Raw genomic sequence first — 23,075 nt, 5'->3', positions numbered from 1 at the left:
TCATAAATGCCAATGAAGGTTAACACCTGGAATTCCTCCTTGAATGGAAATTGGAAACCACTGGTTAACATTAATCAAAGTAGAAACTGTGGCAGATACAATTCTGTATGTGTCCACTCAGACGTCAACCCTCTTGATTTCAATGAAACTTATTCCCAGGCATTTTTGTGCTGGATTTCATCCTAAAAATTATGGTTTAGAAGATAAACAAGATAAAGAAGGGCAGAACTTTGGATAGTAAAGGCACGTTCATTCCTAAAACAGACCCATTTGCAAATCATCATTAGCAAAGAAACAAGCATTGTACTTGAGGTTAAACAGGGTTCCCCATGACATTCTTGCAAACAAGCTTGTAAAAAATGGGCTAGACAAGGCAACTGTTACATGGATTTGTAATTGGTTGACCGGACAAACCCAAAGGGTGCTCAACAATGGCACCTTTTCATCCTGGAGAGAAGTGACCAGTGGGGTCCCACAGGGGTCTGTCCTGGGCCCAGTACTGTTCAACATCTTTATCAATGACTTAGAGGAAAAAATTGGGGGAATACTTATCAAATTTGCAGATGACACCAAATTAGGAGGAGTAGCTAATACCCCAGAGGACAGGATCAAAATTCAAAATGACCTGAATAGACTAGAAATCTGGGCCACAGCTAACAAAATGAACTTCAACAGGGAGAAATGTAAGGTACTGCACTTAGGGCGAAAAAATGAAATGCACAGATATAGAATGGGTGACACCTGGCTCAAGGAGACAACATATGAAAGGGATCTAGGAGTCCAAATAAACCACAAGTTGAACATGAGTCAACAGTGCGATGCGGCAGCTAACAAGGCCAATGCGATTTTAGGTTGCATCAATAGAAGTATAGTGTCTAGATCAAGGGAAGTAATAGTGCCACTCTATTCTTCTCTGGTCAGGCCCCACCTGGAATATTGTGTCCAGTTCTGAGCGCCACAATTCAAAAAGGACATTGAGAAACTGGAGCGTGTCCAAAGGAGGGCGACAAAAATGGTGAAGGGTCTGGAAACCACGTCCTATGAGGAACGACTTAGGGAGCTGGGGATGTTTAGCCTGGAGAAAAGAAGGTTAAGGGATGATATGATAGCTCTGTTTAAATATTTGAAGGGATGTCATATTGAGCAGGGAGCAAGCTTGTTTTCTGCTGCTCCAGAGACTAGGACCCGGAGCAATGGATGCAAGCTCCAGGAAAAGAGATTCCACCTCAACATTAGGAGGAACTTCCTGACAGTAAGGGCTGTTCGACAGTGGAACACACTCCCCTGGAGTGTAATGGAGTCTCCTTTCTTGGAGGTCTTCAAACGGAGGCTGGATGGCCATCTGTCAGGGATGCTTTGATTTGGATTTCCTACATGGCAGGGGGTTGGACTGGATGGCCCTTGTGGTCTCTTCCAACTCTATGATTCTATAAAGGTTTCCTTTCTACCCCTTTAACCTCACCTATAAGATTGTTGTTTGTGGTAATGTCTTCATTGAAAGCAATTGCATGGCAATCATCATTTGCAGAAGGAAAGCCATTTCCCACCATCTCAGGCAAGCTAGACAACTTTTCTTCTGAGAGAAAAGGATGAGTTTGCCTCCCCCTTCAGCTTGGGGCTTACTTTGGTTTGCACAATTCATGTGGACTTTTCTGAATAAATAAATGGCTGGAAAAGAAAGTGGGAGAAAGAATGAGCAAGTTCTTTAATTCTCTGAGGAGAATCTCAGGCAGTTTGATGACTGGCATAATAATTAGATGACAGTGACATTTATTTTGTCTCTGTTTGTTTTGCTGGTTTGTTTTTAGGCTCCCTTTCCCCTTAGTATGAGTGGGTATGTGTGAGTATGAAGATGCACTGTGCGGAATGGGGACTGAAGCATAGGGATGGTTGTGCAGAAGTGGCATGTTTTATTTATTGTAAACGGAGGTAAAAATAGTCTAGAATTTGCTCTTAGCATTATGTTCCTTCAGCATAACATGGCCTGAATTTGTATGAATTGGCCTGGGGGAACTGAGTTTTGAGCAAAGAGCTGGACAAAAAGGTACCAGGGTCCCCCTCAAGTTCCAGGTTTTATGTTTCAAGTGCAGGATTTTGCACAGTTTTGACAGTTAATCAGGCTTCAACAAGACATGCCAAATTCCAAAAAGCAAACCTTGATTTTGCTATTTTATATAAGAGGCACCATTTTACTGTGCTGTTGTATTTAATAGGACTTGAGCATCCACAGATTTTGTTATTCTCAGGAGATCCTGGAACCAAACCTCAGCGGATACCAAGAGCCCACTGTGTTGTGCTTGCCTCAGACATACACAACAGTGGGAGAGAGAGAGACTGATTTTAGGAAGAAAACAGATGCATAGATGATAGAAGCTGGGCTTTTCCATTGGCTTGTATCCTCACTGTCCCCCCCCCCCCCATCTATTGCTCAAGCTGGGGACTGGTCCTCCCATGAGGCAGTGGCTTCACATGACAGGTGCAAGGGCACAGCCTTGTAAGCGACCAACTGTTCCTCCTGAGCCCTTCAGGCCACTATTTTGTGTTATATGCCACATGCCATCTCCTAATCTCCTCTGGACCTACTGTCTTCTCCTCATCCATGGATGATATGCCACCCCCAATCTTCAGCTGGCCCTCCCATTAGGGTCCATATGTGTAGTAGAGGAGCAGGTGCCATTGTGTCTTTCACCTCAGGCAACAAAATGTCTTTAGGCTGTTCCTGCCTTCTTTCTTCCCCTTCATCATCTAGCTGGGAAATGTGAACCACAGGAGTGGGATGAGGGCCCACCCTCTCAGATTCCCCTTTTGCTGTTAAATTGGGGTCCCTCATCCCATTATTTATGTGATTGTGGCAAACCCAGGTTTTAAACCAACAGACCCATCAAAGAGGTGGTCACATTTGCAAAATGGCACCAGATTTTCATTCAGGTGATAACTTGATGTTCTAGGTGATAACCTGGAACAAACTGCAAAGAGCTCCCAAAAGGTCATTCAGTTGATGGATAAAATAGAATTCAGGGCTGCCCAAAGAAGGTAATTCCTAACAACCTGTTCTTAATTTATGTAATCCATGTCTCCAAGATAGATAATGGGCTCAGATTATTTTCAAAGCTCCTTCAAGGGTTTTTGGATGGGGAGGGAGGTTGTACTTTGAAGCAGGAGAAGCAAGATTCAGCTGTTCAAAATTAAAGCACGCGAAGGAATAAAAGTAGGAAAGAAGTGGTGTGTTTGTTATATGCATGGTTGTTTCTTTATGCAGAATAAATTGACACAGAGATGTTGTAATAAGCTTTTGCCACTAGGCAGATGAGTTTTGAAGTCCTTGTTAGCATCATGGCCAAGCCTCCAAAGCTGTCCAGTGATATGAAAGAGTTATGTTGTATTAATGACCTTGCTGGATTTGCATTTGTTTTGCAGCTTGAGTTTGGGAAGAGATATGAAAATTGAGAATGGACGGAGGGAGGTGGATTTTCCTTTGTTGCTGACCTACTTGCACACTTCTTATCGCAGATGGGGTTTCGGGGAGATGGTTCACATTTGTGCACTTCGGTTTTCTTTGTTTCTGCACTATATAATCCTTGGGAGGCCATCTTCCATTGGCCTTACCCAGCCCAAGGATTCCTATATCTCCAGCAATGGGTATATAATTTGATTTCTAGCCAAGGAGAAGTCTGGGTAGAATATTTGGGGGTTGGGGGAAAGGGGCAAGAATGCTTCTCAGATGTGTACCATTTACTGCTTCATTTACCACCAATAAAACTTAACTTATAACCATAATGTGTTATAACATTATTTATAATCTTGTAACACTAAGTGAGAATCTTATAACACTGATTTGTCTGAGGAAGTAGACTGAAGTCTACGAAAGCTCACGCTGCCAATTTCTTTCAGTTAGTCTCAAAAGTGCTACAAGATCTCACTACGTACTGATTCTACAGAGTAACATGGCTATATCTTCGAATTTTAACAGTAATGTGTGTCAGTGTTTGGCACCAAATGTAGTCTTGGGGAGGCCTGGAGCTATTAAGTGTATTGGGGAAGGGATGCTTCTTCTCCTTTTAAATGCAGATCTGCAAAAACTGTGTCACTTTGTAAATAACTTCAGTTCTGAGGAATATTTTAGGATTTCCATATATAGATCTCCCTGACAGGGGAACCTCATTAGGGCTTTTTTGTTTTATGTTTTGTGTTCAGAGTGAATGATTAATTTAGACAGGATCCACCCACAAAATAAAGATGCATGGCTCTCTACCAAACAGAGTAAAGAAACACCGCAAACAGAGTAAACAAACACATAAGCCCTTTAATGGGGATCTTGGATTTTTAAAAAGTGTTTCCCAGACTTTTGCCATGCATGTCACAAGTTTGCTTTGTGTTTCTGTTTTTCCTCTCATATTTAAAACTGGATACCCGAAATAAGATATGTGCAAGGCAAGCATCCTATCTGACCCTTAGCAAGAAGCCTGTTCAAAGGCATCTCTGCACCTTCTCAATCTCAATCTCAATCTCTGGATAAGAAGCATATATTGGAAGGGAAGTAGAGAAGAAATCCATATTGCACAGCTTTTCTGCACTCTGGCAGATGTAGAGATGCATCCAAACACGTAAATCTGTTAGGAAGCTTTGATTGAAGCAAGAACAAGAATTGTGTGTAAGTGTGTGTTTTCGTAGTGCCTCTGTATCTGCTCAGTCTGCCTTGAGAGAATGGTGCCTTTCCTTGATAGATTTGAAAGTTAAACCCTTGTGAAGCTTCTCTGTATAGAACTACTGCACTATGTTGCTGCTTAAACAACCTTGTTGACAGATTAGGGTTTATCAAGGGGATTTTTGTAGATTTGTGTTCTCTCCAAAAAAAAGTTAGGCTGCATGTGGATTGCAGAAATAATCCAGTTTGACCACACTTCAACTGCCATGGCTTAGTGATATGGAATTCTGAGAATTTTAGTTTGTTGTGGCACCAGAGCTGTCTGACAAGAAAGCTGACATTCTCACAAAACAAAACCTCACAAAATATCAAGCCCTGGCCATTAAAGTGTTATCAAACTAGATTATTCATCCAGTGTGAATGCAGCCTTAGTCTGTGAATTGTCAAGGCATTATCATATGATCAAAATATGCTAATATCAAAAACTGTATGACAGGTGCCTTCATGAGATACTGTAGTTTAATAAACACACTGCATGCTCCTTGTTGCATCATGCATGCAGTGGTCATCATTAAAGTTCTTTCTGAGTCCCTGCTGCCTTAAAACAGCAAAACTGAAAGCATCTCAAAAACTAAGCAAACCTGTCCCTAATTTTCAGGTTCACTGCATAAAAGTGTATTCTGCCAATTAATCAACTTAAGCTTTAGGCAATGAATCTGTCCACAAGCCTTGCTGTTTACATGGCTAGAAGGCTGATTCTAGGTTAGAAGGGTAAACTGAAGTTTATGGATATTCTGCATCTCTCCATAGAAAATGGGATGTGGAACTTCCCATGATGGGTTGCAAAATTTTCTTAAGTAATTATACCGGTAAATGGAAAACTGAATTAATTCAAGGACAGAGATTCCATGCAATTTAGAACTCCCTGACTCACTATGAATTCTTTATATGTCTATATGGTGACTGTTCAGGTTTTATTTTAATTTAGAAAAAAGAAAATGTTTTGATTTATTGCTTTTCCTTTTGGCTCTTCAAAGCCTAGTTCTTCCTCTCTTTGCTGGCTAATTCACGTCAGGGTGAGTGGACTATTTCACTTTCCTGTGTCATTGAAAAGTCCTGTTTCATGCCAAGGTGTGACAGTTGCCCTGTCAGGGTGAAATGTGGTTTTCAGTAGAATTCCACTATGTGGTAAATACCAGCTCTTGCTACGCGAGGATGTTTTTCAGTGAATGTCTTTGATTGGAAACTGAGGTGACAAAGTGACCTAGCTACAAGCCTGCTCTAAAGTGTTACCTTCCCTGCCTCCTTCATCTACACCAGTGATTCCCAGATTTTAATCCTCCAGGTGTTTTGGACTTCAACTCCCAGAAGGCTTAGCCAACTTGGCCAAAAATCAGGAATTCTGGGAACATCTGGAGGACCAAAGTTTAGGAATCACTGATCTACACTGTAGAAATACAGTGGGTCCTTGATATCCACTGGAGTTTGGTTCCAGAACCCTCCATGGATACCAAAATCCGTGGGTCCTCATGTCCCATTAAATGTAATGGCATAGTAGATGGTGTCTCTTATATAAAATAGCAAAAACAAGCTTTGCTTTTTGGAATTAATATTTTTTTAAATGTTTTTAGACTGTGAATGCTTGAATCCATTGATAAAAAAATCCATGGACATGGAGGGCTGACTGTAATGCAGTTTTACATCAGTTTAAGTGCTACAGGGCCATCTTATGGAATCACTGGGAGGCACCAAAATGTCTCACCCAGTCATTTTATTTATTTATTTATTTCATTTGTATGCCACCTTTCTCCCAGGAGGGACCCAAGGCGGCTCACAGATAAAAACATTAAAAATCGAAATAAAATTCAAAACAAAGCTACAAATAATATAAAATCACATAAAAATACACAAAAGTTAAACATTAAAAGCCATCTCTTGTGGCTTTGTTCTTTGTGCTGACAATCACTTTTTCTTTGACTTGACTTCTACCACATTTGTTCCAGCCAGCGCTACTGTGTATGCAATGCCCCATTGGTGCGCCAATTCCGGAACCCAGACACCATCTTCATCCTCGCTTTTGCCATCATCCTTCTGAACACTGACATGTACAGCCCCAGCGTCAAGGCAGAGAGAAAGATGAAGCTAGATGACTTCATCAAGAATTTGCGAGGTGAGCAAGAATCGTCTCTTTCCTAAAGCCTTTGGAGCTTAAAGGACCTTGTCTGCCGCTGTCTCTTTTCACTGGCTCCCCATGATTTCTGTCAGTGTACAAAGGATGTGTTTCAATGTTGTGGGAGCTCAGGAAAAAGATTACATGTCATCCATGCACTGTTCAGCTTCCTATTTTCATCACAAACAAACCCAGCGTCTTTGTGGCCCTAGTGGCAAGTGGTGAGCAGAGTATAGGGCAGTGGAAGAGCACAGACAACATTATTGCTTGTAGCTGGAAAGGTTTAGCCAGTCATGACGCAGGGAATCCTGGCATTGGCAGACCTGTCTGCTGGCTGAGGAAGACCTAGCCCGTTCCCCAGACCAAATGCTAGCAGTGATCTGTAAAGTGATAGAAAGCAGGATCTCACTTGGGCACATAAATCACTCCATAGTTTCCCTGTCACCTGGAAGTGAGACAAGTCCAAAGCTGGACATGTCCCTAATTGCTTCATTCAAGATAAATTAAAGTGACTCTTGTAATGAGGGTGGCAGGCACACAGGCCTAGTCTCCCTAGACTAAGAGGCTGGATTTGGCCCTATGCCAGAACCACCCAAAAATTTGACAAGAAGCAATCAGCCATATGTATTGTAAACCCAATAAATCAATACATCACCTGTAAGACAAAAACGAAAGGAATGCAGGAAAACAGTTGAAGCCCAAATCTGGGCTATTGAGGAGGATGAAGAGTTTGAGTCACAGAAGTGGGCCTGGCAGGGAACTTCCCTGTTCATGTCCACCCTCAGGAAACTACCCACAAGCTCTCCCAGCTGGCCTCTTGATTGATTGACCAGTATTGGGATGCATCAGGGTTGTGAAAATCCCCTGTAAGATTGCTGGTGTGCTGTTGGGGATTCCAAGGTTAGGCCAGAAGGTGGTGGCCCTCAGCAGGGTGCAAATGGGATCCCAGGTAATATTCGGGAGCCATACTTTCAGTCTTTACGGTAGCTTCCATGAAGCCCACTGGGTGACCTTGGGCAAGTCACAATCTCTCAGCCTCGGTGAAAGGCAGTGACAAACCTCCTCTGAACAAATCTTGGCAAGAAAACCCCATGATAGGGTCGCCATAAGTCGGAAATGACTTGAAGGCAAGCAACACACACACACACGGTTAGTTCAAATATAAAGATAATGACCAGAATCCTGTTGACACAAACAGGCATAAGTGACTTTTTTGTACAATGTGTGACAGATGTATCCAAATGATCATGGTGGCAGGAGTGAAGTTCTGCCTGTGGAACCACTACCTGTGGAACCACTGCAGACACATTACTCTAATGCACCTAGAGTAATGTGTCAGCACTCATTGCACATTGTGTATTGCCTTTGTGTATTGAACATCATGCAAGGAGGTGACAGCTATGTGCATTCACCATTTCTCATATATTTCACTATAGTGGTGTCAGTATTAGGGATTGTGCAGCATAACTCCACTGGCAGATATTCATACTATGCTGAGATGATATAGACTCTCATGCCCAATTGGGAAATGAAGGGGTAACATTTACTAAAAGATGTCTAAATGAGGCTGTAGCAGTTGGGGTTTGAGACATCAATGCTGAAGCTGCTCTTAGGAACAGCAAAACTACAAGGGCACCTACCAAATAAAGGAAACAAAGTAAGAAGAAAAAATACTGACCAGTTCCCATGCTCAATTGGCTCCCCTTGGACTAGTTCTGACAGTCCCAGGCTGAAGAACTGCCTGTGCTGACAGTTCTGAGCTTTCCATCACCTCCCATGGAATGCAGTGCTGACAAAGGAGGATATCACACGACTGAAATTGGAAGAATAATCCAGTGTCATCCTGAATGGAATCATGCGTATTCACGTTATTGCGCAAAAGGTTACCACACGCGATCACTAGCAGTCCGAACGCAGTCCGAACGCAATCACACGTCACTCCACAGTTAAGTAAATTCAGTGAACTAGTGAAGACACAAACCCTATTCCTAGGCAACTTCGCACACAGTGCACAGTTGTTTGGTGTGATGTGCATGTCTCCTTTGGTCCTGGTTCTCCCCCCCAATCTGGAAGGGCGAGTTTCCCATAAAGCCACGCTGCAATTCCGCTTCAATTTGGCTTCCGCCTGTCCTTCAGCATTGCTGAGGGAGGGCTGCTGCCTGCTAATTAAGAGGCATGGACCCAGAGCTATTGGATAACCATTATATTCACATTTTAATGTGACAAGAGTGAATATATGCTTGTTTTAACATGAATAGAGCATGTTCTTTCAACCATTCTTCCCACCCCGGTCCCCAACCTCTTTTGTAAATTGTGGGGTTCCTTGGTTCCTCTCTCTCACTCGCCTAAATATGCTATGCTCCAGTCATCTGGAGTCTCACTGAGCATGCGCAAGGGTGACAATTCACAATTAAGAACCCACCGATGTGATGGCTTACTTTGCACAGAATCTGGGTCACGTTCAGGGAGGCCATTACAGCGAATTTAAGGTGTGATAAGTAATCACGTAATTGCGTGAATTTTCAAATTGACCTCGCTATCTTCTCTTTCGAAATTGAGAGCCTCCCGTCCCGTTTGATAAACTCCAATGTGTGCTAGACCTTCTAGGCAGGTACAGTACCTTTCTGGACAACATATAATGCCTGGCACCCTGTTGATTCTAATTCAAGGTTTTTTAAATTGTCCTAGATTAAGCTTTTTTATTTAAAGTACAAAAATGAGGAAAAGGAAAGAGATAGAGAAAAGGAAAAGAGGGCAAGAGGAGAATACAGTGGGCCCTTGGTATCTCCTGGGATTTGGTTCCAGGACCCACAGTGGATACCAAAATCTGTGGATGCTCAAATCCCATTATATACAGTGGGGCAGTAAAATGGTGTCACTAATATAAAACAGCAAAATCATGGTGTGCTTTTTGGAATTGAAAATATATTTTTAAGCCATATATGGTTGACTCCCTTGATGCAGAATCCGTGGATATGGAGGATCAACTGTACATGGGATATGAGCTAGGGATATACATTGATAAGCTGGGCAGATGTTCCCAGATATATAGTCTGACTGAAGCCAGTGTCTGTAAGGTATACATGAGTGTGTTAATAAAGCAGTAAGATCCTCTGATTGCTAGACAATGGATGGCAAGTATATTTGCCTTTGCAGCCTTGCAGTATGTGTCTTTTGACTACAGAAAGGGCATGGATCATCCAGCCATGATGGCCCTGTGTTAAGTTCCAAGTCACAGGAATATAATATAAAAACACATACACATCTGCAAATATTAAAATATTTTTCTGATACAAAATTAATATGCTGTAACACATCCAGAAAGAAAGGAGCCACCGAAGAACACTTCTTCAACTAAAGCATATTTGACCCAGAATATCAGTGAGAATTTCCACAGTCCAGATTCTGACTTTGAATTTCAACTCAGCCATTTACTCATAAGAAGGCATCAGGGAAGATGTTGTTTTCTCCCAGTCTTTAAAACAAATAATAACAGCATTAGCCTACTTTACAGGCCTGTTGCTAGGGCTAACATCTATAGAGAGCATTGCGAAGAATGGTCAGGAGTGAGGAACATGTGGCCCTCCAGATGTTGTCAGATAGCAATGCCCACAATTCCCTTCCATTGACTATGCCAACCAAGGCTAATAGGAGCTGTGGTTTAGCAGCATCTGGAAGGTGACACTTTACCTGTTCCACAGTGTTAAATACATGTTATTATAGCTGCCTTCCAAAACAGACTAAATGTGGCTTACGCTCCCCCTGTTGACTCTCCATCTTTGGCTTCTTCACCAGGAGTGGATAATGGTGAAGATATACCTCGGGATCTACTGGTAGGGATTTACCAGCGGATTCAGAGCCGGGAGCTGCGTACCAATGATGACCATGTTTCTCAGGTCCAAGCAGTTGAGCGCATGATTGTGGGTAAAAAACCGGTGAGTCAGGAGAAGACTTTGGAGGAAGGTGGTGGTGGTTTAGTCAGGGATCCCTCCCCACCCCAATCTTCTTGGTTCTAGCTCCAAACTTATTTTTTTAATCTATCCCACGCAGGTCCTCTCACTGCCCCACAGGCGTCTGGTTTGCTGCTGTCAGCTGTATGAGGTGCCTGACCCTAACCGGCCCCAGAGGCTTGGGCTGCACCAGCGGGAAGTCTTCCTCTTCAACGACCTCTTAGTGGTAAGGAGAGAAGCAAAGGCACCGGATTTGTGGGTAGGAAGGGGGAGTTGGGAATGAGCCTAGAATTTTTTTAACACATCCGGCTGCCTTACCTTGTGACAGTTTAGACTAGCCCAGGTGAGGTGGGAGGTCTGACACTGCAGGTGAAAATTCACAACATTTCTTATTAGGAGTTATTTCAATCAAGGAGTGCTTTATTGCTAGCCTGCATGCCTGCCTACTACCTCTTAGTTTGCTCTCCAACAATGGATGTTGTGTAGCTGTTGCCATTCCCGTTGTCACCACTCTATGGGCCTTGTCATGTTGAGGGAAGGAGACATGTCCCAGTGCTAGAGTGCAACTGTGATTCATGAAACTGCCTTAATTAAAATACTTTTGTCAATAAAACCACACAATGAAGAAAGGACTCAGAGGGGTATGAAAGTGTATGAATGAACCTACAAAAAATTCATGCAGGTTAGAAAGACATTGGATAGACTGAGATTACTGGATTACCTTGAACAGACTTAAGAAATGGTGAAATGCTATATTTTACCTTACCCTTTCTAGTCCTGTATCATACAAAGTGAACAGGTTCTTCCCATCCATTTCTGTTGTCAAAATGTCCAGAATTATGGGGAAGAATATATTACACAGTTCTTTTAAATGTGAATTTTTCATCTTGTCTTGGACTTGGTGATGCCTTTCATGGGAAGGAACCACATATGGTTCCTACAAATATTGTTGGTTGGTATAATACTCAGATCCAAAGAACCAGATCCCATTCTATTTGTGTCATGTTTATGTCCACTCTGGTTTTTGTTGTTGTTGTTTGTTTTGATGTGATTCCTTGAAATGTAGGATAACAATGAAAATTATCTTAATTGGTGGGCTAGGCTGTTCCATCTCAGCTTAGAAGTGGGGTTTGGCTAGTGCAGATGGCATACTTCTGGATAGATCCAGAAGTCACAGAGTAGCATCTGACTTCTTGTTCTTACCCTCTCTTTTTAAATATTTTTCTCTTTCATCCTCTTCTAAACAAACACACCACGTTTAGGTGACAAAGATATTTCAGAAGAAGAAGATCCTTGTGACCTACAGTTTCCGCCAGAGCTTCCCTCTTGTCGAGATGCAGTTGCAGCTCTTTCAGAATTCCTGTAAGTGTCCTTACCAGCTACAGAAAGGATTAGCAGTCTTGTTTGTTACACCCACACACACACACCATCAAGACCCCTGGGTCATCTGTAGGAAGCCCCTGACTTTCACTAGCTCATTTTTGGATGCTCCACTGTTTAAACAGATCTAAATTATAGCCATGTACCACATTTTTGGTCACATTTTATCAGCCTCAGAGGATGGCAATGGCAAACCGCCTTGCCAAGAAGCTTGCCAAGAAAACCCCATGATAGGGTCACCTTAGGGTTGCCATAAGATGGAAATGACTTGAAGGCACACAACAATAACAAATGGAAGATTTAATTCATGAAATGAAGGAAAGATATTGAGAAGAAGATAAAATGTGTCTGGGAGTGCCAAGTGCTGTATTTGTTGCTATAGTTCAGAGGCAGGAATTTTACAGCCCTCCAGATGTTGTTGAACTGTAGCTCCCACTGTTCGTCACCATTGGTTATGCTGGTTAGGGCTGCTGGAAGCTGTAGTCCAGCAACATCTGGAGGGCCACACAGTTTCCATGCTTCCTTGTGGCAGAGTTAGGGCTAGGCAGTAATTCCAATTCCCCTGAACAAATGTGCCAACAAAAACATGATAGGCTTGCCTATTATTATTATTATTATTATTATTATTATTATTATTATTATATAAGTGGAGGCTTCCTGTAATAGAACAGGAATGAGGAGGCTTTGGCACTCTAGATGGTTTGGCTTACAGTTCCCACAATTCCTTACCATGGTTGTGCTGGGTTGTACTCTTGGGAGTTATAGACCAAAAGATCTGAAGGGTCAAGGGTTCCAACCCTGAAGTACTTAAAAAAAAATACCAGATTAGTATCTTCTCCCTTCTCTCCATTTTGATTCCATGGACCCTGAAACAGTGAACCTTGTCGGACTGTACCTCCAGCTCCCACAAGAACAGTAGGTCCATTTGGTCTTCTGTCTCTCACTCTTTGCTTATGCACTAAGATGGTTTAACCAGTGTCTGGCCCCTTCACCATCTCCTGTCCCTCAGATCTATAGTCAGAACCACTGTGGTGCCTTCCTCCTGAGAAAACCCACCATCTTGGCCTATTTTTATTTAAGAAAGCTTCTGGTTTTTAGTCTGTTGCAGCAGATGGGGCTTTTAAAGGAGGAAGTATTTTTATTTTGTTTTGTTTTGACTATCTTTTAATGCTATTTTAACTTATGTTTTTAAAATAGAAATTCAGTTTGATTGTATTTTAACTTTCATGCTATTTTTTTTTAAAGATTGTATTGTGCTTTTAAAATGTTGCATGCTGCCTTGGATCCTGTGCTGGGCAAAAGATGGGGAATAAATAAATTAAATAAATAAATATTTCCTGATTGCCCAATGCTTGAATGGGAGAGGACCCACACTCATCTAGCTTCTGAATCTTTTCCACACAGACTACCAGTTTGGGATTAAGCTACTCTCAGCTGTTCCTGGTGGGGAAAGGAAAGTCCTGATCATTTTCAACGCCCCCAGTTTACAGGATCGATTGCGCTTCACCAGCGACCTGCGGGAGTCCATCGCAGAAGTACAAGAGATGGAGAAATATCGTGTGGAATGTGAGTAGTTGGAACTGTTCCTCCTTGCTGTGGGAAATGTATTTGAAAATTTGTGACTGTTATAAAGAGCAGGAACAACCTGGGAGCATTGGTCAGGCCCACAGCATTCAAAGGATGGGCTGTTTCTGCCATACAGAGCTCAGTTCTTCTAACAATTTGGATTTAATTCTGCATACAGTGGACCCTTGATATCTCCTGGAATTTAGTTCCAAAATCTCTCTTGGATACCAAAATCTGTAGATGTTCAAGTCCCATTAAATACAATGGATAGTAAAATAGTGTCACTAATATAAATGGCAAAATCAAGGTTTGCTTTTTTGGAATTTATATATATTTACAAGCCATGGAGGCTTGCATCTGTGAATAAAGAATCCAGGGATATGAAGAACCAACTATGTTTGTAGCATTTTGTTTTTGTTATATCCAGACATAGCACAGGATCTCCTTCAGTACAGAGGGCAAGGTTTGTAAATCAGAGCTGCATGGTGACAAAGAGAGGGACCTTAAATGTGTACCTGTCTGTCTCCTTTTGCACCCTTACCCTTTACAGCGGAGTTAGAGAAGCAGAAAGGAGTGATGCGCCCCAATGCCTCCCCCTCCTCTGGTCCTAAGGATGCCGTGAATGGGACGCTGACTCGAAGCAGCCTGGAGGATGCCTACACTGTGGGAGAAGGGCTGAAGAGAAGTGCTCTCAGCAGCTCCCTCCGCGACCTCTCCGATGCTGGTGAGGGACTGGGGATCAGGACTCTGGGTTCTTACCATGGCTCCAAGAGGAGAGGGCCTGGTAGGCTCAGGGCTGGGCTGAAGCTGAGGAAGGAAACAGAATTTCTCGATTTATGCTGAGGAGATCTTAAAAGGAAAGCCTCTAGGTTCCTCAAGAACTGAAATTTGTGACAGACTGTGGGATTCTTGAACCATTCTAGGCGTTGCCAGATGGCTTCTAATATGAAATGTAGTTGGTGCCATCACGACTCCCCTTCCCAAGTGTGCTAGAGGCCTCTGCTTACAGCAATGAATATCAGGGGGGCTATTCTAAGCTCCATTTTCAGGATTCCACAAACAAGACTAGTTTATGCATTTGGAAGAACCTGGTAGAAATTTTTCTAGACTGCATCATTTAAGACATTAGGTGTAAAGTTGTTTCTTTCAGATATTCTCTTATGAGAAGACAAATACCTGTGTGTCGAAAAATAGGAAAAGTCTAGGCTGAACCTTTCTACCTGGCATGCTAGTTTCTACCTGCAGATAAATTTTGTATGAGGGGAGCATTCAAAGTTGAAACACCTATAGTCACATAGAAGGTGAGCAGTGCAGTCTAGAAAAAGCATTGGAACTTGATCCTTTTGAACCTCAATATTTTAGTGGAATCCATACTTTTAAAAAAAAGTTCTGCTGCACTTCTGCCTGGTTTTTATTCCACTCTAGAAATTGCCCCTCCCTAAACTGTATTTATTGCTTGTGCACGCGCACACACATATATACACACACCTGGTTAAAAGAAAGCTGAAGATGTGGGTGATATTCTCCCCTATATTTTAATTCCCTTCCATCGACATGACTAAAGAATATGGAACCCCAGAATTTTGATTGATCAGCAGAGAGGAATCGGGGTGGGTTCCTTGTTGTTGTTGGGAAAACAGATACATTTCTCTGATTTTATAGAGCCAACCCTGTTGGGTGGGTGGGAAGAAACTGTTAGTATGTTCTGAGTCTTTAAAAAGTGTAAGTATTCAAGTATTAAGCGGAGGGGGGTAGGGGACAACTAGATACTTGCACACTGTGGCAAAATAGTTTAATAGCAGAAGAAGAGGCCCTCCATCATGCATGTGTTTCATGCAATCCCTGCACTGCATCAGGCTGAAGTGGAACAGGGGCAAGACTCTCTGTTTTTCCTCTGTCTTCTGCTAACTGTGCCTCTGCTCTGTTGCTCTGCTTTATGGGATTGGGGAGGGTCTTCCATCCCCCCACCTCAATACAAAGTTGGAAATGTTGGCTTGAAAGGTCAGGTGAGAGGAGCTCAGGTCTCGCTAACTCCTGCTCTGTTGCAGGCAAGCGGGGCCGTCGTAACAGCGTGGGATCCTTGGACAGCACAATTGAAGTAAGTGGGCAAGAGTGAAAAGAGCCAGGTGTTGGAGTGGAGCGGGCGGAGGGGCACAGGTGGGTTCCCCCAACCCTACCCCATGGACTTTGCCTCCTTGCAGTCTTGCTGTTATTTCTCTCTCTCAGTCTGTCTCTCTTTCTCTCTCTCTCTCATTTTCTTTTGTCTATACCTCTATCCCTAGCAGAGAGAGACTCAAGAGGCTGGAAGAACATGGGAGTCATTTTTGGGGTGTGGAAGGGCTGGCCAGCAACTGCCCAAAGTGCCATTTTGGTAACTGAGGCCATCCCTCTTTCAGACAGGCAAGAATGGTGGGTCTTCTCTGAGCCAGTGTAAGGATAGTCGTAACCTTATAGGCATCAGATGATTATGGAAGACAATTGTCTAATACTCCCCCCTTTCTCTCTCCCTATGTTTCTCTCGCCCTCCATCTCTTTCTGTCTCTCTTTTCCTCTCCTTCTGATTCTTTCTTTCTTTCTTTCTTTCTTTCTTTCTTTCTTTCTTTTTCTTTCTCTCTCTTCCCTCACTCCTTCCGTGTTGCTCCAGGGATCTATCATTAGCAGCCCTCGTCCCCACCAGAGAGTGCCACCTCCTCCTCCTCCTGAGGAATACAAGCCCCAGCCTCGGCCTCCCTCTAACTCCTCGTCTTTCTTGGGCTCCCTTTTCGGCAGCAAGCGTGGGAAGGGTCCCTTTCAGACGCCCCCCAGTCAAGCCTCAGCCTCTTCCTCTTCGGCCTCGTCATCCCACCACCACCTTCCTCAGCATCACCCTCACCACAGCCACCCATCCCTCCCTGACAGCAGCCAGTCCAAGCTGCAGGCGCTGCATGCCCAGTACTGCCATGGCCCATCCTCCCAGCCGCCCCCTCCTTACCCCCAGCAGCCCCCTCCGCCCCAGCAGCCTGCCCCTCCGCCCCCACCACTCGCCTTGCCCTCTAACCCCTTGCCACCCCAGATCCAGCGCTACCACCACTCCCAACAGCCCCCCCTCTCTGCTCCACCCCAGAAACAGGCCGTGCCAGCCTTCCCCACCCCACAGCCCCACCACCACTACACTCTGGGTCGGCCCAGCCAGCAGAAGCGGGCTCACCAGCTGGCCGCTGCTGCTGCTGCTTCCCAACATCCTCCCTTTCCCCATGGGCGCCAGCCCACTTCACCACTGCCCCTGTACAGCCCTGCCCCTCAGCATGCCCTTGCTCATACGTACCCTCAGCAGCTCCACCAGACCGGTGGCAGTGGTCAACACACTCTGCACCGGCAACAGGCTCCCAAGCACTTTATCTTCAGCCATCACCCTGCCCAGATCCTCCAGCGGCCCCCTCCTCCACCCGGCGTGGGGCCATACCCAGGGCATCACGGCCATCCTGTTCAGCAACACCATGGGCAACCCCCAATGCCCCCTCCTCATTCCCCCATTCCCCCTCACCCATCCTACCCGCCTCTCCCACCTCCCTCTCCTCACACTCCCCTCAGCCCCCACTCTCCAGCAGCTCCTACCTCCCCATTGCCCCAGCACATCCCCATGCACCAGGGGGGCCCTCAAGCCATGCCCAACCAGGGCCCCCCCAATCCCAAACCGAAGCAGGTCAACAGAATCAGCACTGTTGTGTGAGGAAGGCCAACACAGCGGCCGCCACCGCAGGACTGGTGGCTAAATATACATATATAAATAACAGAGCTCGGGGTCTCCTCTGTCCGGGCTGAGGTGATGGGAAGACAGGGGAGGTCAGGAGGGTGTCTAGACTTTATGGCCATTCCCCTTCCTCCTCCCCACTCCACATCCCGTCGCCCCTCTTTTTCCTAGGATCAGAACTGAGAGAGGGCCTCCCTTGGAGCAATGCCTTGGAAAGGAAGAAGTCCGGACCTGCAACACCGCTGGCGGCCTGAGGATAGCACCGGCTCCACATTTGGGCTTTGCTGCTGAGGGGCTTCACCTCTTCCTCTCTTCTTGCCCCTGCCCACTTCTCCCCTTTTGCTTAGAAAACAGCTTCTCTGCAGAGAGGGATGATGTTAAAAACCTGAAGCCCAGTGAAGGAGGAAGGTGTGGTGCTTTCTGGTTGTGCTGGCTTAGGGAATTTGTCCCTGGCACAGAATTTCCCACCAGCATTTTCTCTCGATGTGCTGCAGCAGGAAGAAATCTAGTGTAATTTTGTAGCCCTTGCGCATCCTTCCTTCTTGACAATGGCACAGAAGGTAGTCAACACTATTCATAAGCGGGATTGGAGATGGTGGTAGTGTAGCACTCCCTGCAAAAGTCTCCTTCCTCCAAGAAAACTGGCCGTCAAGGGAGAAAGATTCAGGCCTAGCCTCCCTGGTGATTTCTAGAGCAGGTGGCATTTCTCAGACCTGCCCAAAGTCAGTTTTTCTGGGAAGGATGGCCAAAGAGGAGGCCTTTGCCTTTTATCTTTTTATACAAGGCAACATTTACAATATCAAATTGCAGTTTCTGTCTACTAAAACTCTTCCTTTTAATTAACAAAATGGTCCTGGTGAACGTTGAAGAGAGCTTACATGGTTGATGCAGTATTGCTTGTGGCCTGAAAATTTGCTGCCAGTTTCACATTTGGGATTTGATGTTAGGAGGCACCCTAGAAGCTTAGGAACTTGAGTCATATTGGACAACCAGGGTGGCCTTGGTTTTCTGAAAGAGAAAGAGTCTGTAGGCAGCAGGCTTCCTTCTGTTCTTTTGCTGGTTGAAGACAGAAAAGCTGCTCCAGATATTGCAATATAGAAGTTAGCTCAATCTGGTGTTTGTTCTCCACTTAAGGTTTCCAGAGTAAAAACTGGAGAGGGCTCCTTGGTGGTTGTATAGGAGAGGAAATTTCAGCAGTTGTTGCTGGTTGCATGGCAAAGCAACACTTGCAGAAATTCCTTCTCCTACATAACCATTCAAGATACAGGAGTCCTCTCCAGTTTCCCCTCCGGCAACCCTATCTCCTGTACCAATGTGGCAATGGCTGTTAAAAACCATGACGATGGAGGCCGAGTGGTAAGAAAGGAAAGAGTTAAGAAAGGAAGGAATTTATTTCTGAGTCGCCTTGGGTCTCTTCTGGGAAAAAGGTGGCATATAAATGAAATTAATTAATTAACAGTCTCTTTTTCTCGCTTTCCCTCCAACCCACAGCTTCCCAGCCATTTAAAGTCAATTCTGTATGCCCCTCTGTGACCCAATATAGTCCAGGTGAGGAATCATCCTGTGCCTCAGGTCTGCATGGAAGTTCAGTGATGACAGAACCTGTTGCTCTTGCCAAGTAGCTTCTGGCTTTAAGGGTTGCAGATGGGGGATGGATGTATTCTTTGCCTGGGTGCGTTGCCATGGCCAAAGGGCAGGTGTGGCAGTGGTATTGCCAAGGCAGGGGCATCTGCGGGCAGATCCCTTGCATTGGAGCTCACACAGACACTGGCCTACAGCCTGACACCTGTGCCACTTTCTCCTTCAGAGCCTCTTCAGGATTTGTCTTCCTGGACGCTTCTGGTGTGTTTCTTCCCTGCTCCCCCTGCATCCGCAAGGACCACCAAGGACGTTTCTCTTAGAAGGACACTTTCTGTTCTTACAAAGTAAAGATCCCCAACCCTTTGCCTTGTTCCTCACACAACACACACCCAGGTGAGGTGGGGACAGGGGCCTACTATGCCCCCAACCACTTTTGGGAGGAGTGGAGGCTCTCCTTTTTTAAAAAATTTGCACAGAACAGTGTCTTGCCCTCTCAGTTCTTATTCATAAAGGGCTATTCTTACTCCTTTCCCCTCCCCACCCCTGCTTTGGGGTTTGCACTGAATACATTTTTAATGGGAGGGGGGTTCACATATAAATATATCTATCCCTGGCCTTGTATGAACCACCCCTTCACTGATTTGAGGATGGAGGAAAACGGGAGCAGAAAGCAGGAATATTATTCTCTCCTGTCACCCGAATTGCTCTTTCATCCTGTCAGTGTGTCTCTGCCTGGCAATAGGAGGGAGGTAGTGAAGCCCTTTCCCTCCTCTCCTTGGAAGCTTAGATGCACTTTAACCCTCCATTCCCTTTGTTTTTGGAGGAAAAAGATGGGATCAAGATTTTCTAGTCCCAGGCCAAGCCTATAGGGTCTGTTCTGGCCTATTCTCCCCCCCCCCCCTTTCCTTGCCTAACACAGTTACCTCAGCCTGCCACCCGTCCCTCTCATCCGTAGGATTAGAGACAGAGCTGCTAGGTTTTAATGCTTGGATTTGGAGCCCTGGTGCACAGTGATTAAATGCCTGTACTGCAGCCACTCAGTCAAAACCACAAGGTTGTGAGTTCAATGCCAGCAAAAGGGCTCAAGCCTGACCCAGGCTTGCATCCTTCCGAGGCGGTCGCTAAAATGAGTACCCAGATTGTTGGCAGCAATTAGCTTACACTTTGTAAACCGCTTAGACACTGTTAGTTCAGTATGAAGCGGTATATAAATGAAGCTGTTTGTTTGTTTGTTTTGTCCAAGAGAGACACGAGATTGGCTTAAGGCTACCACCATCTTGCAATTTTGGAAAACAAGGAAAGGAGCTCTGATTTAATACAGTAGTGCCTGGTCATAGATTCCTAAGGACATGGTGGCTTTTGGACCGATCAAATTATTTGGGTGTTTAAACCTACTTGTAAACATTCTGTTTCCCCTTAAAACTAGAGGCACAAACGGAGTACTTCCACTTGCCAATATGGTGGAGGTGGCCATCTCTGGAGGCGGGCTTAGCCTTGGTGGAGCCTCACAGAAACTTGAGGGATTGAATCCAGCCCTTCTCCACCCTGGCCTCCTCCACAGCTTTGGACTACAACTCCCATCTCCCCAAATGGCCATGCTGCTTGGCGATTATGGGTGTGATAATTGATGGAGGGGGCCAAGGTGAGGATGGCTGATGTGATCCATGTCACCTTGTACCTTTGGCCATTCTCTCTTGTCACGGCCACGTGTCCCGTTTATCAACTGCTCTAAGGAAGGCAAGCTCCATGAGGGGTTGGGTTTCTGGTCTCTTGGATTGTTTGAAGAAGGGAGAAGAATAACAAGAGGACTGCTTAGTGAAGGGCTTTAGGGAGACCTGTGGCTTCACAGATTTTTGACCCAGATTGGAAGCACCATGCCTTGTTTTCCATACCCTTCACTATGCTCCACAGCTCTCAAGGGGAACCCAGGAGTCCTGCCTGGAGCTGCAAGCAGGTGGTGGTTTCAGCCTTGCGGTAGCAGCTCCTGTTTCCACCCTGCCGTGTCCTGGGCTTCTTCCCCACTTCTTTCATCTCCCATGTCAGGTCTTCCCACCCTCTACCCCACCCTCCAGCATGCACTTTCTCCCTGCCCTGCACTGCATTTCACGTGTCGGGTTTGTTGCTGTACAGAGATTCCTGTGTATATATATATACTATATATTATAAATATCAGCCTTTAAGAGGAAGGGGGTGGCCTCCAGCCGGTGACGTTTTCTTTGGCATGGGCCTCTCTCCCCTTGCCCTTTTCCCTGGGCTCATGGCTGGAAGACTCCAAACATGACTGTATTTTTGGTTCCTTCTCTTCCCCTCACCCCCTCACCTCTGGTCCACTTTGTACATAAGAAACTGTATATTTTATGCTTCATAAATTGATCAAATGTCCTTGCTGTGTGAAGAAGGGGTGTCTTGTGTGTTATTTGCCTGCATTATTCAGTAGGGCCCGGGTGGGAGATGAGAACGATGCTACAACAATCACTCATCCTGCAGTATAAGACGGTGGGCAGTTTCACGATGTAGCAGAGGAGTTTCCATAATTTAAAACTTCCTCACACTAGAAAGTAATCAGTCTTCCTTGCACACACAAAAGTAGTGTGCCAGTGACATGGCTGGACTAGAATCCTTCTGTCACCAAAAGAATGAAATCTGGACACCTGGAATTGGGCTTGTACAGTAAGGGGGTCATAGGGAAGTATAGCTGATACTTATTTATTTAAATGCATTCATGTGGTCAGTGATTTGCGTGTTGAACTGTGACTCTGGAAATCAGGGTTTGATTCTCCACTTGGCCACAGAAACCCACTGGGTGACCTTGGATGAGTCACATACTTTAGCCCCAGAAAAACCTGAGAGGTTTGCCATAAGTCAGAAACTACTTTAAAACACACAACAAATTCATGTATTTGGAGCCTGCAATACCCTCTTCAGTCACATGGTGGCAGACTGCCTTAACCATCTCATAACTTTAAGAGTTGATGCAGCTTGAAGCTGGGAGAGGGGTGGGATAGAGGCAAATAGTCTGAGAATAACTGTAAGACATTTTCACCTCTGCTGTGCAGCAACCCCTGCCCCTTCCTTAGAGGACTGTAGAGATACACCACAGCACCAACACTGTCTTGGGGGTCTCAATGCTTGTGGCTTTACTCCAAAAGGGCACACACAGCAGGAGGAGCTGATTACTCTCATTTCAGTGGTATGGTGAATCCATTATTGGTTCTAGCTAGTTCTGAAGGAACCTAGCATGGTGTAGTGGTGTGAGTGTTGGACCATCAACTCTGGAGACCAGGGTTGGATTCCCTGTTTTGCACAACTGACTGGGTGACCTTGGGAAGGTCACATGCTCTCAGCCTTAGGGGAAGACAATACAAATCTCCCCTGAACAAATCTTGCTATGAAAACTCCATATAGCCTCACCTTAGGGTCGCCATAAGTCACAAACAACCTGAAGGCACACAACAACAAAACTTTACATGAGTATTTTGGTGTAAAGCAGGGATGAGCAAAATGCAGGCCAAATTTGTATTTGGCCAGCATTTTATTCATCCTGCTGCTTTACACCAAAATGCTCAAGCAGTTTTTTGCTTCCCGGGGGCCCACCATTTCCAGTTTTGAAAAAGTTCCCCTGCTGGAATGTTACATGCCAAAGGGTATGTGAAAACAGCAAAATTGCCACCTAGAGAAGCAAGGCTCCCTCACCAGAGATACAGTAGATAGACAGACAGATGTTTAAAGTTAAGAGAAGTGCAGACTTTAGCTGGGTGATCATGTCTAGCTGCCTGGAGCGATAGAAGGTAAGCACCCTTGGTCTAACAGGTGTATCACAATCCGTGCGAAGCTGGGTACTTGTTAGATTTGCATCTCCACCTGTCCTCTCAAACAGCACAATCCATTCCAACAGAACAAAAAAAACAACTATTTTAAAGAATGCTGCCCTGTAGAATTTTTACTCATTTATTTCTCCCACCATATGTGCTGTGTGAATCTGTATAATTAATCCATACTATACTCTTCACTCGTACAAGTAAAAATGCAGGAAGGTTTGCAGAGGCAGATCAA

General features: G+C 44.8%; 1 protein-coding gene across 1 annotated transcript in view; it reads left to right on the top strand.

The window, feature by feature from the left end:
• LOC149322945 (IQ motif and SEC7 domain-containing protein 2-like) overlaps positions 1 to 21,410 on the top strand; it is a 235,636-nt gene extending 214,226 nt beyond the window's left edge. The window contains exons 8-15 of the mRNA XM_089485195.1: positions 6,649 to 6,815; positions 10,611 to 10,750; positions 10,866 to 10,991; positions 12,028 to 12,127; positions 13,550 to 13,711; positions 14,262 to 14,435; positions 15,760 to 15,809; positions 16,356 to 21,410. Of these exons, the coding sequence (XP_089341321.1) occupies positions 6,649 to 6,815; positions 10,611 to 10,750; positions 10,866 to 10,991; positions 12,028 to 12,127; positions 13,550 to 13,711; positions 14,262 to 14,435; positions 15,760 to 15,809; positions 16,356 to 17,420 (1,984 nt within the window). The 3' untranslated portion in view covers positions 17,421 to 21,410. The remainder of the gene's footprint in view (positions 1 to 6,648; positions 6,816 to 10,610; positions 10,751 to 10,865; positions 10,992 to 12,027; positions 12,128 to 13,549; positions 13,712 to 14,261; positions 14,436 to 15,759; positions 15,810 to 16,355) is intronic.
• The last annotated feature ends 1,665 nt before the right edge of the window (positions 21,411 to 23,075 follow it).

The sequence above is a fragment of the Sceloporus occidentalis genome, unplaced genomic scaffold (assembly GCF_023333645.1).
Source record: "Sceloporus occidentalis isolate IW3139 unplaced genomic scaffold, rSceOcc1.0.p SCAF_1, whole genome shotgun sequence".
NCBI lineage: Eukaryota > Metazoa > Chordata > Lepidosauria > Squamata > Phrynosomatidae > Sceloporus > Sceloporus occidentalis.
Note: the sequence above shows the minus strand (reverse complement) of the source record. Positions and strands in the feature narration are given on the sequence as shown.